We start from the raw sequence: 14,898 nt of genomic DNA on the forward strand, positions 1-14,898 counted from the left end.
AAGATGGTTTCAATCGGTTTAGCAAAAATCTGATTTTATGTGATATGAGACTGTTTACACTACTCAAGAGCCATCCAGTTTCAATCTGGATGGGCTAAAAATTGGGTGGCAGTCTGAATGTGGTCTAAATTATGGACTAACAGAGAATGTTGTGCCAATCTGGAGGTCAATGTGAACATATCTGCTGTTGATTTACATATATTCTCTACTTTGTTGTTTTTTTTTAACCCTCGAATCTATCTAAGTAACTATACAAATAACTAATATTCTGTTTTATTTCAACAGAGATTAGAATTGGAACAAGTTTAGACAAGACAGTTTGGGATCAGCATACGAAAGGATCAATATATGTTTTGACAAAGTTCACTCTTCGATACAAGCTAATTTTGAGATACAAACTACAAATTATAAGTTTTGGGTTAAACCATACTCCACCCTCCCCCTTTGTTATAGGGGCGTGGCTTTCACTGCGTTCAATACTTGACAGATTCTGCAAACGCCACTGGGTCAGTCGTCCGTCTCCTGGTGCATCACTGGTAATGTCCTTTCCCTCTTCTAAACCTGTGCAGATGTATTGCTGGTTGTTTCTGCTCTTGCTAACTTTTGCCTCATCTGCATGACAAACGTTCCAACCTCTTGTGTGCGACTTTTTATTGATTTCCTGATATTTTTCCTGTCCCACAGGTTAAATCGTTTTTATTTAGAATCAGAATGTCCCAGTCCGTCCTCAGCACCATGTCCACTGCCGCTACCGGGACCCTGGTGGTCACCGACTACCTCAACTTCTGGGGAGGGAAGCGAGTCAAACCTCGGGAGGAGAAGAACGCGGAGCCCGTGTTCGAGCCTGCGACGGGTAACACGCAACGCCCACAAATGTGTTGCGCCATAGAAAATGACTACGTGTTTCTAAATGTTTTTTTTTTAGTGTCATAGTTGACGTTACACAATCAGTCTGCAGTTCAACCGAGGACAGAATAGAATTATTTTAAATGGCTCGTTCCCGCAGAATACACTTTCTTCTTCTTCTTCTTCTTCTTCTTCTTCTTCTTCTTCTTCTTCTTCTTCTTCTATTTTATTTATTTTATTTTTGTTATTATTATAATTTTAAGAAAGTCGCCACTCTTGCAAATGTGTTGTTACAGTGAAGTGTTGGTAAAGAAGAAGACTGTGTATCCCAGCCAGGGGAAGCTAGCGGCGTTAGCCGTTAGCCGGCTGGCCCTGTCTGCACTTTGTCCCGCAGGAAGCACACCCTACCCCCACAATCCCCCACACACTCCCCCGGGCTGTCTCAAATAATCGGCACTTGATTCAGAGGACGTGTGAATGTTCTGTTAGTGGATCAACAATTGAAGCTGTTGGGAAAGAAGCCATGTTCCTACCTCCCCCGACCAAATATCACATTTTCAACGTTACTATTCGATACACTTCTCAGGGACCGTCAGCAAGTTTACGGTTCGAACTCGACACAAACATCGGGATCGTGTCCTCTTGCGTAAATTAGAGAAAATTATTATTAATATTATTGTTATTATTGTTGTTATTATTATTATTATTATTATTATTATTATTATTATTATTATTGTTATAATAATAATAATAATAATAATAATAATAATAATAATAATAATAATGCATCAAACCTGTTTAGCCTGCTGAAATGTAATTAAATAGTCATAAATCTCTGCATTTAAACTGAACCATGTGACCATGTGATTTTCTGTGTCTCCAGGGCTTTAAAACTTATACCGTTACCGTCACTGATCAGGCACACTTTTTTTTTCTTTTTTTTTCTTTTGGATGTTCTGTATTGACATTTTATGGCAAGATTGTTCCCAGATGTTTTCCCAACCCTTTGTTGTTGTTTTTTCTGCGACATACATTTCCTTCCTTATTTCTTATTTCTGCAGGCCGTGTCCTGTGTCAGATGTTCCCCTGCGGGAAGGAGGAGGTTGACGAGGCCATACAGAGCGCTCATGAAGCCTACAAGAAGTGGAGTGAGATGGCGGGCATGGAGCGTGCGCGGGTGATGCTGGAGGCCGCTCGTATCATCAGGGTGAGCTGCCGCGCTGCGTCAGCCGAGTTGCACACACAGGCCTGTGCAGTGTTGAGTGTTACACAACATGAGTTGAGAGTGTGAGCCTGAGGGACGAAGGGGTGAAGCTATTCATTGAAAGCCCAACTTTTCACTCCAGCCCAATTTCAAACCTAATTGTTCCCTTTGTGTGTCTGTTTGTCGGCTGTGAGAACTTTGTCCTTGTCTTATCACTGTTGTTGAATAACTAACTAACCAACTGGTTTACCGGAGAGAAACCGTTTTAAAACATTCTTTGGCCATTTTTGCATACTTTACCTTTTTCTTTTTCCTTATTTTCCTCAACAGGAACGACGGGAGGACATTGCAAAGCTGGAAGTGATCAACAACGGCAAGTCCATCACGGAAGCTGTGGTGGACATTGACGTGGCCTGGCAGTGCATTGAGTACTATGCTGGCCTGGCTGGGGCGCTCTCAGGTGCCAGACGTTTAAACTTTTAATTATAAAAGAAAATATCTCAAAAGCTCTGGTGTGTTTTTTTTCACCCAACTGACTGCCTTGTTGTCCACTCCTTGGCAGGCCAGCACGTCCAGCTTCCTGGCGGAGCGTTTGCCTACACCAGACGGGAGCCCCTCGGTGTGTGTGCTGGGATCGGTGCGTGGAATTACCCCTTCCAGATCGCAGCCTGGAAGTCTGCTCCTGCTCTGGCATGTGGTGAGTTTTTTAATTTGTGTTTTTATTTCAAATACTCGGATATTCTTTCTGCGTGTTTGTGCAGCAGTGGCTCAACAAAGTGCTGTCGATGCTTCTTTTAGGTAACGCCATGGTGTTCAAGCCCTCCCCCATGACTCCCATCACCGCTGTCGTTCTCGCCGAGATTTACAAAGAGGCCGGCGTCCCCGACGGGCTCTTCTGTGTGGTGCAGGGCGGAGCTGAGACCGGCTCCTTGCTCTGCCGGCACCCAGGAGTCGCCAAAGTCTCTTTTACCGGTAGTGTGCCAACAGGGAAAAAGGTATGTAAACCTGAGCGGGGACTTATTTCTCTGGAAATCAGCCTTTTGTGATGTCACGAAGGGCACCCCCTAGCGAGACGTTGGCTCTGCACTCTGAGACCATGTTGAAAGTCCAGCAGAGTATTGGTTTCGAACAAAGGGCTAAAGATGCTGTTGTGATTGCAGTATGTGTCCATGTACATATTCATCTCTTGTACACACATACACATACATATATGTATATTTTATATACATATATATATATATATATATATATATATATATATATATATATATATATATATATATGTATACTGTGTATATATACATATATATCTATCATTTATGTTACAATGTTATATATTTTTTATATATTCTTTTTTGTTAAATAGTAGAAAAGGGGGGCAGAAATAAAAAGGTTTTCCTACTTCTTCCTCCTCTGTTTTGAACATGGGAAACTTCATTTGAATGATGCACTTGAAATGTTAAAAATATATATTTGATAATTCCAATTTTGTTTGTTCTTATTTCTCTTTTTTTATTTTTTTTTATATATTTTAGTATTTTAAATGTTTATAACATTTTGAAAATAAGCTAAATTAAACTGAACTGTTTCCCCTCCTCCAGGTGATGGGGATGTCTGCTGAGGGGGTGAAGCAGGTGACCCTGGAGCTTGGAGGCAAATCTCCCCTGATCATCTTCAAAGACTGCGAGCTGGAGAACGCCGTGAAGGGAGCGCTCATGGCCAACTTCCTGACCCAGGGACAGGTTAGACGGCGGCCACGGCAGCCTTAGACCGACCCAGGACATCCTGTGTGACCTCTGACCCCTCCCCTTTTTGTGTGTGCACAACATAGGTGTGCTGCAACGGCACCAGAGTGTACGTGCAGAAGGACATCATGCCTCAGTTCCTGGAGGAGGTGGTGAAAAAGACCAAGGTCATCCCTCTGGGGGACCCTCTGCTGGAGGGCACCCGCATGGGGGCGCTGATAAGCAAACCACAGTTGGACAAAGTGCTCAACTTTGTCAGTCAGGCCAAGCAGCAGGTAGGGAGTCGTTTTTTTTTTATTTTGATTATTAAAATTGGAAAAATAATAGAATAAAAGCAAATACGCGAAGGAATTAATTTCAGCTGTTACGTGAATCAGCTCTCATCCTGAATTCAGCCGTCTAACTGCAGACAAATACCATTAATAGAATACAGAATACATTCAACTCTCTGTTTTCTGGTGAAATTATGTTTACATGATTAAAGTTTTGTCAGTGTACATACAAATAATAAGTTACATTAACATTTTGTAAAAAAAAAAAAAAAAACTTTCTACCAGATCCACTAGAGTCCACTAGATGGTGGTATAAGCCCACAGTCCCGGCAAAGGTCAGCCTATATATGCCTGTATAAGTTTTATCGAATTGACTTAAGTAGGGAAAACATTGCAGCACTAAATATTAATGGCTTTGTTTCCCGGTGATTCTGGTCATTTCCACTGCCGACTGACAAGTAAACAACATTTCATCTCATTGTGTTCAGCAGTCTTGTTGTCACCCACCATTGGCAGTGGCATTTGCATTGTGTTACTTTACATTTTCCCTCCTCACAAAAGCTGCCCTGTGATGTGAAAACGTTTTTTTATTTTCCCATGTGGGCGTTCCTGTGCTGCCGCAGCTGAGAGGTTTGCTGTGCTGGCAGCTTTGGTGCCAGCCAGGCCTCCCCAGTGTGACTAGTGTCTCACATTAGGAAATATCTGTAACCTATCCGCCAAAGATCCCCATATATTTTTGATAATTTCTTGAAACCTGTCGACGTGCAAGTGACATTTTTTGTTTATTACATAATCTCACAAAAAGAAATCACACAACGGGCCAAAAATTAATTACGCTAATAAACGCTGCAGAAGCAGACAGAGAAATACAGAAAGAGCCGAGGCTACTGTGGCGTTTCACCCCTAGTTTCTGATTTGCCCGCTGAATATGTAAAAATCAAAACGCAATTGTTTCGGGAAACGTATGTCCGTCCTCCCAGGGTTGAAACGTCGGAGTGGCTGTGACACAGTGCGGGTGAAGGTTGTGTTCCTGCTCCTGTCTGAAGTGCTCTGTGTCTCCACCAGGGGGCCAAAGTTCTGTGTGGAGGAGAACCGTACGTCCCCAGCGACCCCAAGCTGAAGGCAGGCTACTTCATGTCACCGTGTGTTCTCGGTAAACTTCGCCCGATGACGTCATCGCGCCCGTCAGTCACGTCGCGAGCCCGTGTCCCTCGCCCACCTCTCACCCTGCCACTCCTGCCACCGCAGATCAGTGCACCGACAACATGACCTGCGTGAAGGAGGAGATCTTCGGCCCCGTCATGTCCGTGTTGCCCTTCGACACGGAGGAGGAGGTGCTCCGGAGGGCAAACAACACCACCTATGGACTGGCCTCGGGAGTGTTCACCAGGTCGGCCTCAGTGCTATGTGTGGCTTCAGCTGTGAAGATTGTGAGGCTGCTGTGTGGCAGCGTGCTGCAGCTTATCGGCACACAACAGACGAGAAAAGAAACAGTAGATGAATGATGGTCCCATGGCGGAATTTTATTTTTTTTAATTTTGTTTATTATTTTTTTATATCTTAATTGATCATTTGAAGCTGCTCCACTAGAATCAGGGATGAAAATTCAAGCGCTGACGTGCTGGGTGCCTCTCTTCCTGCAGGGATGTTTCCCGCGCACACCGTGTGGCTGCTCGCTTGGAGGCAGGAACCGTCTTCATCAACAACTACAACATCAGCCCTGTGGAGGTGCCGTTTGGAGGATACAAGCACTCGGGTCCGAAACTTCTCAATCCTTGTTTCTATTCCGCTTCAGACTCGGAGACGATCCATTCCGACTGGTGTGCTTCGTTAACGTTTGTTTCCTCTGTGTTTCACCAGGCTTTGGCAGAGAAAATGGACAGGTGACCATCGAGTACTACTCCCAGCTGAAGACTGTGGTTGTGGAGATGGGCGACGTGGACAGCCTCTTCTAAACCGCTGTGCCTCAGCTGTAAATTGAGTTCAGTTTGGCACTTTACTGCATCCATGAGCACCACGAGCACTTCACTTAAAAAAAGAAAGAGATATATTTTCAATTTCATTTTTATGTAAATGTCTGCATTATTCCAACAAAACCTGATCCAGTGAAAGTAGGATCAAGAGCCTTAATTAGATATTCTTTGTAAACTTTGGAACTGTGAACCCAGAATGGATGAAAGTGTCAGATTTTTCCACTGTTGCTCACCTATTACGAAAGCACCTATTTCTTTAAAAAAAATAAAATGTTCAAAATCAAACGTTGCATGTGCATATATCTTTATCTTAGGTGTCCTGTTGGGTTTTCCATGATTTTACCTAAATGATAGGACTCATTACCATAACTACCTTAACATTTTCCACAACTGACCCTCCCATTAAACCTGTGCATTGTAAATTTGTTCGATATAGGCACCACAATGCTGCCAGCGTTCCCAGTGGGTTATGAAAATGAATTGATGGATATAAGCACGCTATGTGCTTTTATTTTGTAAATGTCAACCGGAACAATTTCTTCCCGAGGGTTTCTTCCGGTTCATCTATTCAGCGTCAAACAAAACATCATCTCTTAGTTTGGTTTACGATCGAACGATGCAGGTAACCAGATTTTCCTCTCTTTCGCGCTTTCAAAAATGTCTGAATGTAACATTAACAGTTTCCCCCTTTTCTAACAGTTTTTCTAAATGTAATAGTATAAGAATAACCGTATTTTACTCATTTGGGAGTAGAACGTTAGCGACATATAGCTGACTAAGCTAACTTTGATTAGCCGTGGACTTTCTGCAGTAATGTTTGACTTAAATTCATCTGGCGCACACCTTAACCGCCGATAACTGTTAGGTTTGATTCAAACAACTCGTGAGTGATATGTTATTGTGTGTGGAACAACTCGTCTTCTCTCGTCTCGTCCAGCACCGGGAGGAGAAGCAGTTGGACGCCTCCCTGGAGTCTCTCGTCTCCCGGGTCGCACACGTCAAAAACGCGCTGCACAGTTTCATCTACAAGCTAGAAAATGAATACGAGCGACTGACCTGGTGAGTGGACTATCCCCTCCATATCGTCCTGTTTCCTAGGAAAATGTCCTGCGTTCACCTCCTGTCCAAGTTTTATTTATTTATTTATTTATTTATTTATTTAAAGTGATATAATTACATAATGGTAAAAACAAAATTCTCTTCAAACAGATATACTAAAATTATTTTGAGAAAACGTCTAGTAGCATTTGAGAATCTTGGTTTTTGGTCATCAAAATACTGCAACCCTACTCAACGGTTAGTGGAATCAGGTGGTAATTGTGGACTTCAAGTGGAGATTCTCACTGTTACCAGTGTGTCTGTTTGTGGTGCTTCACAGGAGTCATCTGGTTAAACAGTGTCATACTCCACGATAAGGAGATCTATTTTTTGTTTGTCTGTTTTTAAAGCATTATGCACATTCAAATGATGAAAGAAGCAACAAGGGAAACTTTTTGCAACATTTTGACCATCAGTTAATTGTGTGATGCCTTACTTGTTTTTAAATCATGAATATCCAAAATACTCTGCTTTGCAAGATTCATGTTCACAACCTACAAATTTGACATTTTCCTTGCTGGTGTCTTACATTGTGATGTGTTTTCCAACAGGCCCTCTGTTTTGGATAATTTCGCCCTGCTGTCCGGTCAGCTGAACACCATCAACAAGCTGCTCAAGAACGAGAAGACGCCCTCATTCCGCCACCAGGTCATCATACCGCTGCTGCTGTCTCCAGACCGAGATGAGGATTTAGCTGTGAGTACCTCTGCCTCCCTTCTTCTTCCTCTTCTCTCTGAGGCGACCTTTCACCCCCACCCACCTTTCCCGGTCAGAAACTCACAGAGCAGCGAGTCCCAGTGTTCAGCCATGAGATTGTCCCCGACTACCTGCGGACCAAACCTGACCCGGAGGTGGAGGAGCAGGAGAAGCAGCTGAGCGCCGAGGCGACACGGATCGGCCCCGAGGTGGCGCAGGTGAGGTGATGGAAGTTGCGGTTTTGTTTTCACCAAAACACAGTTTGTGTTTAACGACCCTCTTTGCATTTCCAACAACAGAAACAGATCCAGACATTGAACAAACTGTGTTCAAATCTGCTGGAGAAGCTCAACAACCCTCGTGATGACAGGGATGCAGAAAGTGCAGGTGAGTTCCTCTCCTGGATTCTCTGTCCCAACACAACTTCAACATTTAAAGTACTCACCTGTTTTTCCACGGAATGTTCCAGCACTGCGACAGAACAAGCCCTCCTTCAACCCTGCGGACACCAACGCCTTGGTGGGGGCCGTTGCCTTCGGGAAGGGCCTTTCTAAGTGCAGGCCTCCTGGTCTGGTGGCCCCAGGGCACCCAGGCCAGGGGCCCATGATGAGCGGAGGCCCGACCCTGCAGCAGGTCACTATTGGCGGGGTCCCCGGCCAGCAGGGAGCTCTGGGAGGAGCCGTGGCCCCGCAGCAGCAGGGCCAGCCAGGTAGGACAGCAGTCCAGCTGGGTCAGTATTGCGCCTGAGTGCTCTCATTATTATTTCTTTTTTACTGTATTTTTATTTTAATTGTTGAGCCCCTGAATGTTCCTGGTCTCCCTGTGCATGTACGTCACTATAAAATACACCCACTGGCCACTTCATCTGGTACGTCGGTGCGACTGCACATCAAAGCAAAGATCAAATCAGCCAATCACAGCGCAGCAGCAACTTGATGCGTTTACACGCATAGATGCGTTCAAGGCGACAAGTTCAAACCAAGCTCCAAAATTGGGAATTTAAAAGTGATTTAAGTGAGGTTTTTACTAACTTTTGCACCAAAATCCATGAAGAATGATTCCAACACAATGTTGAATCTTTGGCATGAAGAAGTCAGACACTTCCAGAGATAAAAAGCTGATCTCACCCAGTACTAGCAAAGTGGATGGAATGAAGTGGCCAGTGGGTCTGTTTGCAGAAAAGAATAAATGATGTTTAAGGATGTGTTGAGCTTGGCCTGAATAAGTGTTTTCCAAAGTGACGTGTGAGGCACTTGGTCTATACTGTAGTCTAGAGAATCACCATGTACCTGCAGACCTTTTTCCATTTCACGTAAAAGTTGTAAAGATTTACTCAGCTCATTAATCGTATCCAACAGGGTGTTCAACTGTGAAACTGTTAAACTCCTGTTGTCCATCCTAACTTGGAACATATGTATTTGCCCTATAGCACTATGTTTGTTTTGATCTATTTTCTTATTTTCTTTTCAGGAAAAATGCCGAGCAGCATCAAGACAAACATCAAGTCTGCATCCGGTTCCATGCATCCCTACAACCGATGAGCTGCTTATTTCCTCAACAGTTGTAACTCTGAAAAGCAACACCATGTTGTATTTTTGTCTAAACGTTGTTACTTCGACATAGTTTTTGTTACATTGACTTGAAACTGTAATACCATTGACTTGGCGCCCCCAGCTGGCCTGGTATAAGACTGTATCGCTATGGTTGACTGACCGGCACCCCTGAAGTCCAAGAACTTTTGACATCAGACCAGCTGGACGCGCTGTCAGTGCCAGTAGTGCAGTTCAGTAACTTGTAAAAACATAAGCTTAAAAAATAAATAAAATGAAGCTTTAATTATAAGATGACTTGATTTGGAAAACTACATAGCGTCTCGTCATACATTCAGCTCTGTGGAATGAACATGTTTTGATTATTGTTTTGGAGAGAAACGACTTCCATGAAGCCAACACTTTCCTCTCTGCAGCTGTTTTACAGACACATACCCGTTCCAATAAATCAACCCCTGATATGAAACGTTATTCATGTTGGCGGTCTTCTCTGTATTTTACTCTAAGCCTCTGAACTTTTGCGTTCCATCCACGAGGTGGCAGTATTTAACCACAAATCCAACTTTGTTTCTGTTCAGCACGTGTTCAGTAAAAATCTGTTTTCTTTTTTTTTTTTTAATGTAAATAAAATTGGTTTAAAAAACAGTTTTGTAATATTTGTACTGTGTTTGCCTACTCTTTATTTTGATTAGATTTGAACTCTTCCTAATATGCATTTTTCTTATTTAGCATGTTTTATTGACATAACCTACAATTAATGTAAATGTCCGCAATTCTACCATTTTTACGTCTTGGTTTTTCACCCTGGACTCTGGCTTTGGAGCAGCCTCACACCTTTCATTTACCTTAGTGTCACGGTAGCAGCGCATTTAGCCCTGTGTTTATAGCCTCCAGTTAATACTGATGCTTTGTTGAGGTCTTCTACATGTCTGGAAGGTTCGAAAATCCAACAGGATAAACACAAGTGAATACCCGGCAACACGAGACCCTAAATGTGATTTTATTTTTTTTGAAATTATTTTTTAAGTGATCCAAAATCTCTGAGGAGTTCCTAACGGCTCTGTGTGAGTGCGAGTTGGACCTCCACTCACTCACACATCCCAGTAATAATATGTAGGCACGTGGCGGCCCATCAAAATGACCATCCCACCTCCGCGGACGCGCGCCACGTTCCCGCCCGCTCGCCCTCCGTCCGGCGGCCCCAACCTCCCTCTGCCCGCTGCGGTACCGGAGCGGAGAGTATAATGAGGCCGGACGTCGCTTCGTGTGGCCTGATAATGTCAAAGTGTTTAAGGGGCCAAATGAGGGAGTATCGGTGCTGACGTGTGCGGAGGGCCCCTCTCCCTCCACGCCAGCGCGCTCTGTCCACTCCAATCCGCGTCCCGCCGCCTCGCCGCGCCGTGGCCGCGCTGCGCTGCGTCGTGGCCGCGCTGCTGTCACAGCACGGTGGCCCCTCCGCTGACCTACATACAGCCCGCGGGCCCCAGGACGGACCGCCGCCTCTGCTGAGACAGCGGGAAGCTGCAGCGGGTCGACGTCACGGTCGCGGACCGGAGGCGGCCTCGAGGCTCGAGACAAAAAAAAAAAAAAAAAAAAAAAAAGGGGGGGGGGGGGGCTGGTTCGGCTCGGCTCGGCTCGGCTCGGTTCAACTCGGCACGGCGCGCGGGAAGGGTCTCATTTCCGGCGCGTGCACCCGCACCGCTCTCGCTCGCCCTCTCTTCACTCAAAGTTTTCCCGCTACTGCTTCACTCTTTAATCGGAAGAGGGACGAGCATCCGGGCACCTAATGGAGGCGATCTTTTAGGGTAATTATGCCTTTATTTGTTCTGCTGCGCTGCCCGGATTAATGGATCAGACTCACAACGACGCTCACTTTGTTCAAAGCAATTTCCAGGCGGTTAAAGTGTATAGTGTTGAGGGATGCCACTATGTTATTTTTCATAATGAGTCAAGAGTGAGTCCAACCAACCCCCCAATATGCGAGGTTGCACCAATTAAATATTTCTTCCCCCCTGGACAAATCCAAAGTATTTTTTCGAAACAATAAGCTTCTAAAATGTGTGTTTCCACAGCGCACACAACAGCACTCCTCCGCATTTCTAGCAACATTGTCTGCTTTATTCACACCTTAATCTGGGTTTATGGGTAAAGCAACACTTAAGAAAAACAAAAACACCATATGCAGCACATATTTCACAGTGAGCAAATCATTCTAAGATTTGGGAATTTAAATGGAAAAATGCTCTAAGTGTTATATGCAATACGTCATTGTATGTAATACTCATAAAACAGGAATTAATCTGGCTACTCAAATTACAAACATTAATTTGCTTTAATGACTTTTACATTAATTTGAATATTAAGCTGAATTTACACTCTGTGTTTGGGTGGCGGGCGGCGGCGACGTGTCCTGCTCGTCACATCCTGTACATCCAGCCAGAGCTGCACTGAACACTCTGGATAATTGGAAAACTCAATATGACAGCTGCCTCTTAAATTACAATATACAGTGTATAAAGAGGCGGGGACGAAGCTCTGTTACCTGATGAAAATCCATCCTGACAACACAATCAACATTGCCATCTTGCGAAGCAAGAAAAAGAAGAAGAAGAAGGAGAGAGAGAGAGAGAGAGAGAGAGAGAGAGAGAGAGAGAGAGAGAGAGAACGAGAGAGAGAGAGAGAGGGAGAGAGAGAGAGATTTCCTTTCAAAAGCAGCACATGGCGCTGACCAAATGTGTCAAACAACTTCATGTCCAGGAAAAATAAATAAATGAACATTTAGGGAGAGGGACGACACAGACATTATCTCCAGAACAACAAACAAACGAAGCTCTCGGCAGGAGGAGTGACAGGAGGATCCTGCTGCCGCTGATAATCGTTCCAACAGCAGCGTCCTTGATCATCGGGGGGCAAAATAATTTCCTGTCTTGTTTCCCGGCCATGTTTGGAAGAGATAACTTTATTAAGAGCACCTCCTGGCAAGAGAGTTTTTCTTTTTTTTTTCTCCTTCTTCTTCTTCTTCTTTTTTTTTTTTAAGAAAAAAACAACCCTTTTCTTCTCCCTCCCTCTAATTGAACAAGGCGATAAGGGCCGTCCTGCTCATTACGGAGGCTTTAGGCAAATAAAAAGAGCCACTTTCACAGCCGTAAAAGGAAAAAAAACAAAAACAAAACCTCCCTCCCACAACCAAACGCACTGAAACTGTCCCGCGCATCCCAATTCGAATATTCCACGCTCGGAGGGACTTGAAAGGCTGCGGTGACGCACACTCATCTGTGAAATCTCCTCCAAATGCCGTCTTTTATGGAACTTGGGATCAGAGGAATTCATTAGAGATCTGTGGGTGGCAGGAGGCGCCGCGGCGCCAAACTGAACGCCTTCCAAATATGTGGGGGGGATTGAAACAGTGAGTGGAAAACACACACGCTTACACACATAAACACACACCCGCAGGCTCTAATTGCCTGACCCTGTTCCCGCTGAAACCTTCTTCTTCTTCTTCTTCTTCTTCTTCTTCTCCTCTTGGAGTTTCCGCAGCTGAGTTTCTTTGTGTTACATCAGCAGTGGCCGAGTGGGGAGGAGGCTTAAAACATATCCTGTGTGCAGAACCTCAGACCCCTGAACCCTGAGTCCTTCCCTCAGGCGTGTGTGTGTGTGATGCACACGATGTCTAATGCACACGAGGCCGGCCTGCTTCACATTGAGCCCTGTTATTGTCATCGATATAATGCGAGGCCTTGGAAGACGTGCAGCTCAGATTGTGCAAAACAAACAAGGGGGGCGGAGTCAAACCCTCCCCCCGTCTGACGCTCCAGTCGGAGAAGCAGCCGTGGAAGTCGTGGAATTTTGTTGTCCCCCCCCCCCATTTCGTCCGGGTTGATTTCACCTGTTTTTCCCGACATGTGCTGATTGTTGTTGCCTCTTCTGTTTAAGAGCTTTATTTGTGTGTCCTTTTGCACATTTACTAATACATCCGTGTCAAAAGAGGTTTTCTCAGCCTCAGGCTGGTGTCCAGCTGCTTTCATACCGTCTGACTGACTGACTGACCGACGCTCAGGTCTCATCAGCAGAACTATTGACCCTTCATTAGACAATGTAGCATCTGGATGGCTGTTTATGCGACTAGACTTTTTTTTTTTTTACAGAAATTATGTGGTGAAGAATTTTTTTAATTAGTCTTTTTTTGTTGTTGTTGTTGTTGTTGTTGTTGTTGTTGTTGTTGTTGTTTTACAATGTATTCCACATTTTCATTTTTTGGGGGGTTGAATTGTACCAGAAATAATATCAGAGAAAGGCAAAAAGTACCCATTAATTCATAGACAAAAATAATAAAAAGGATATCTAGTTATCATCATCATCATCATCATCATCATCATCATACTAATAATAATAATGAAGTCTGCAGATGCACTCCTCTCAATTCCTACTTCAAAACAAGGTTTCCTTCTTTGAAAACAAGCCGAGTTAAGTTAATAATCCGTCACGTGTCTCCTGCATGAGTTCTCTTTTATTCCAGGATCAACATTTGAAAGGAAATCCAATCAATATATTAAACAGCAGTCTTCGGAGAAGAACGCTGTGTTATTTTTTATCTGATCGGCGAGAACTCGGCGACGTCCTGATGCTCTTCCTTCGACTGTTGCTTCCGTCTCTCCGGGAAAGTACAGGTTTATTTTTCTCGAGCCCGGATGGGATTTGGGAGCGTTTTTTTTTTTTTTTCACCGTGTGACGACTGAATCGGCCTCACAATGCCTTTTTTTCGTCGCGCAGGAGCGTTGTGAATAAATCACACGCACGTCCGGCACTTCTTGCCTTTTCAGAGGCGGAACAGCCGCTCAAAGAGGCGCTTTGATGCAAAACAAGGGAGTCCTCGCCATGTAATTACACTTGATCGTGTTTGCATATGTCACTCCCACAGTCTCTGTCACGCTCCCTGATTCCCCCGATGCTCCTGGGGAACCTCGTCCTAATCCCACCAGTCAACGTTCTCACCCCCCCCACCCTCCCTCCCTCCCTCCTCCGTCTCCCTCCTGGTTTATTTGTTTGGTTCCTTCTCCCTCCCGGAGCGGAGGATGAGTCGGAGGAGAGGACTCAGACATCCTGTCTGCTTGATCTGGAGGACGGAGATAAGTGTGGATTCCGCCTCTTCCAGGGAACGCACATTAGCCATGCCTGGGAGGGAGCGCTGGGGCTGCTGGGAGGGAAGGCGGCAGCGGTGCTGGCGATAGCGATGGTGAGGAGGGGGAGGAGAGGAGGAGGGTGGGCAGGGGGGGATTGTCATCATCTGTCTGCCGGGAGCGCACAGCCTTCACTCACTGCGCAAACTGTGAAAATGTCCCCTTCACACCTTGTGCAACAGCTCCGGCGCCGTGCCGGCGGTGGCGAGGGAGGGAGGCGTGCGGGCGCCACTTGGGACTCGACACGTGTGATGTTCTCCAGAGGTGTTGGACTGACAACGTGTAAACTCGTGTCCTACAGTGACTCCTGACCCCTGCCACTGCGACGCAACGTCCC

General features: G+C 45.0%; 2 protein-coding genes across 4 annotated transcripts in view; both read left to right on the top strand.

Annotated features, from left to right (window-relative positions):
• The window catches only part of LOC142884522 (4-trimethylaminobutyraldehyde dehydrogenase-like), a 273,088-nt gene extending 266,763 nt beyond the window's left edge, over positions 1–6,325 (top strand). Inside the window, exons 2-12 of one of the 2 annotated variants that reach the window (XM_076020348.1) lie at positions 698–853; positions 1,908–2,053; positions 2,381–2,510; positions 2,613–2,747; positions 2,849–3,045; positions 3,652–3,792; positions 3,882–4,070; positions 5,133–5,220; positions 5,316–5,457; positions 5,711–5,823; positions 5,928–6,325. In XM_076020348.1, the coding sequence (XP_075876463.1) occupies positions 712–853; positions 1,908–2,053; positions 2,381–2,510; positions 2,613–2,747; positions 2,849–3,045; positions 3,652–3,792; positions 3,882–4,070; positions 5,133–5,220; positions 5,316–5,457; positions 5,711–5,823; positions 5,928–6,022 (1,518 nt within the window). In that variant the 5' untranslated portion in view covers positions 698–711 and the 3' untranslated portion in view covers positions 6,023–6,325. Of the gene's footprint in view, positions 1–697; positions 854–1,907; positions 2,054–2,380; positions 2,511–2,612; positions 2,748–2,848; positions 3,046–3,651; positions 3,793–3,881; positions 4,071–5,132; positions 5,221–5,315; positions 5,458–5,710; positions 5,824–5,927 lie in introns of those variants that run through there. The other variant, XM_076020263.1, reaches the window with a different exon arrangement.
• A 223-nt stretch (positions 6,326–6,548) lies between these two features.
• Positions 6,549–9,448, top strand: med8 (mediator complex subunit 8). 2 transcript variants are annotated; one of them, XM_076020888.1, is made up of 7 exons: positions 6,549–6,662; positions 6,978–7,099; positions 7,690–7,834; positions 7,912–8,052; positions 8,134–8,221; positions 8,304–8,543; positions 9,305–9,448. In XM_076020888.1, exons 1-7 carry the CDS (start codon positions 6,657–6,659, stop codon positions 9,373–9,375), a joined length of 813 nt encoding a protein of 270 aa, XP_075877003.1. In that variant the 5' UTR covers positions 6,549–6,656; the 3' UTR covers positions 9,376–9,448. The 2 variants fall into 2 exon arrangements, with proteins under 2 accessions (XP_075877003.1, XP_075877082.1); XM_076020967.1 differs by having other exon boundaries at positions 6,623–6,662; positions 8,304–8,564.
• Positions 9,449–14,898: the final 5,450 nt, after the last annotated feature.

The sequence above is a fragment of the Nelusetta ayraudi genome, unplaced genomic scaffold, assembly GCF_046127955.1.
Source record: "Nelusetta ayraudi isolate G7.1 ecotype Tasmania unplaced genomic scaffold, CSIRO-AGI_Nayr_v1 ptg000001l, whole genome shotgun sequence".
NCBI classification, from domain to species: Eukaryota; Metazoa; Chordata; class Actinopteri; order Tetraodontiformes; family Monacanthidae; genus Nelusetta; species Nelusetta ayraudi.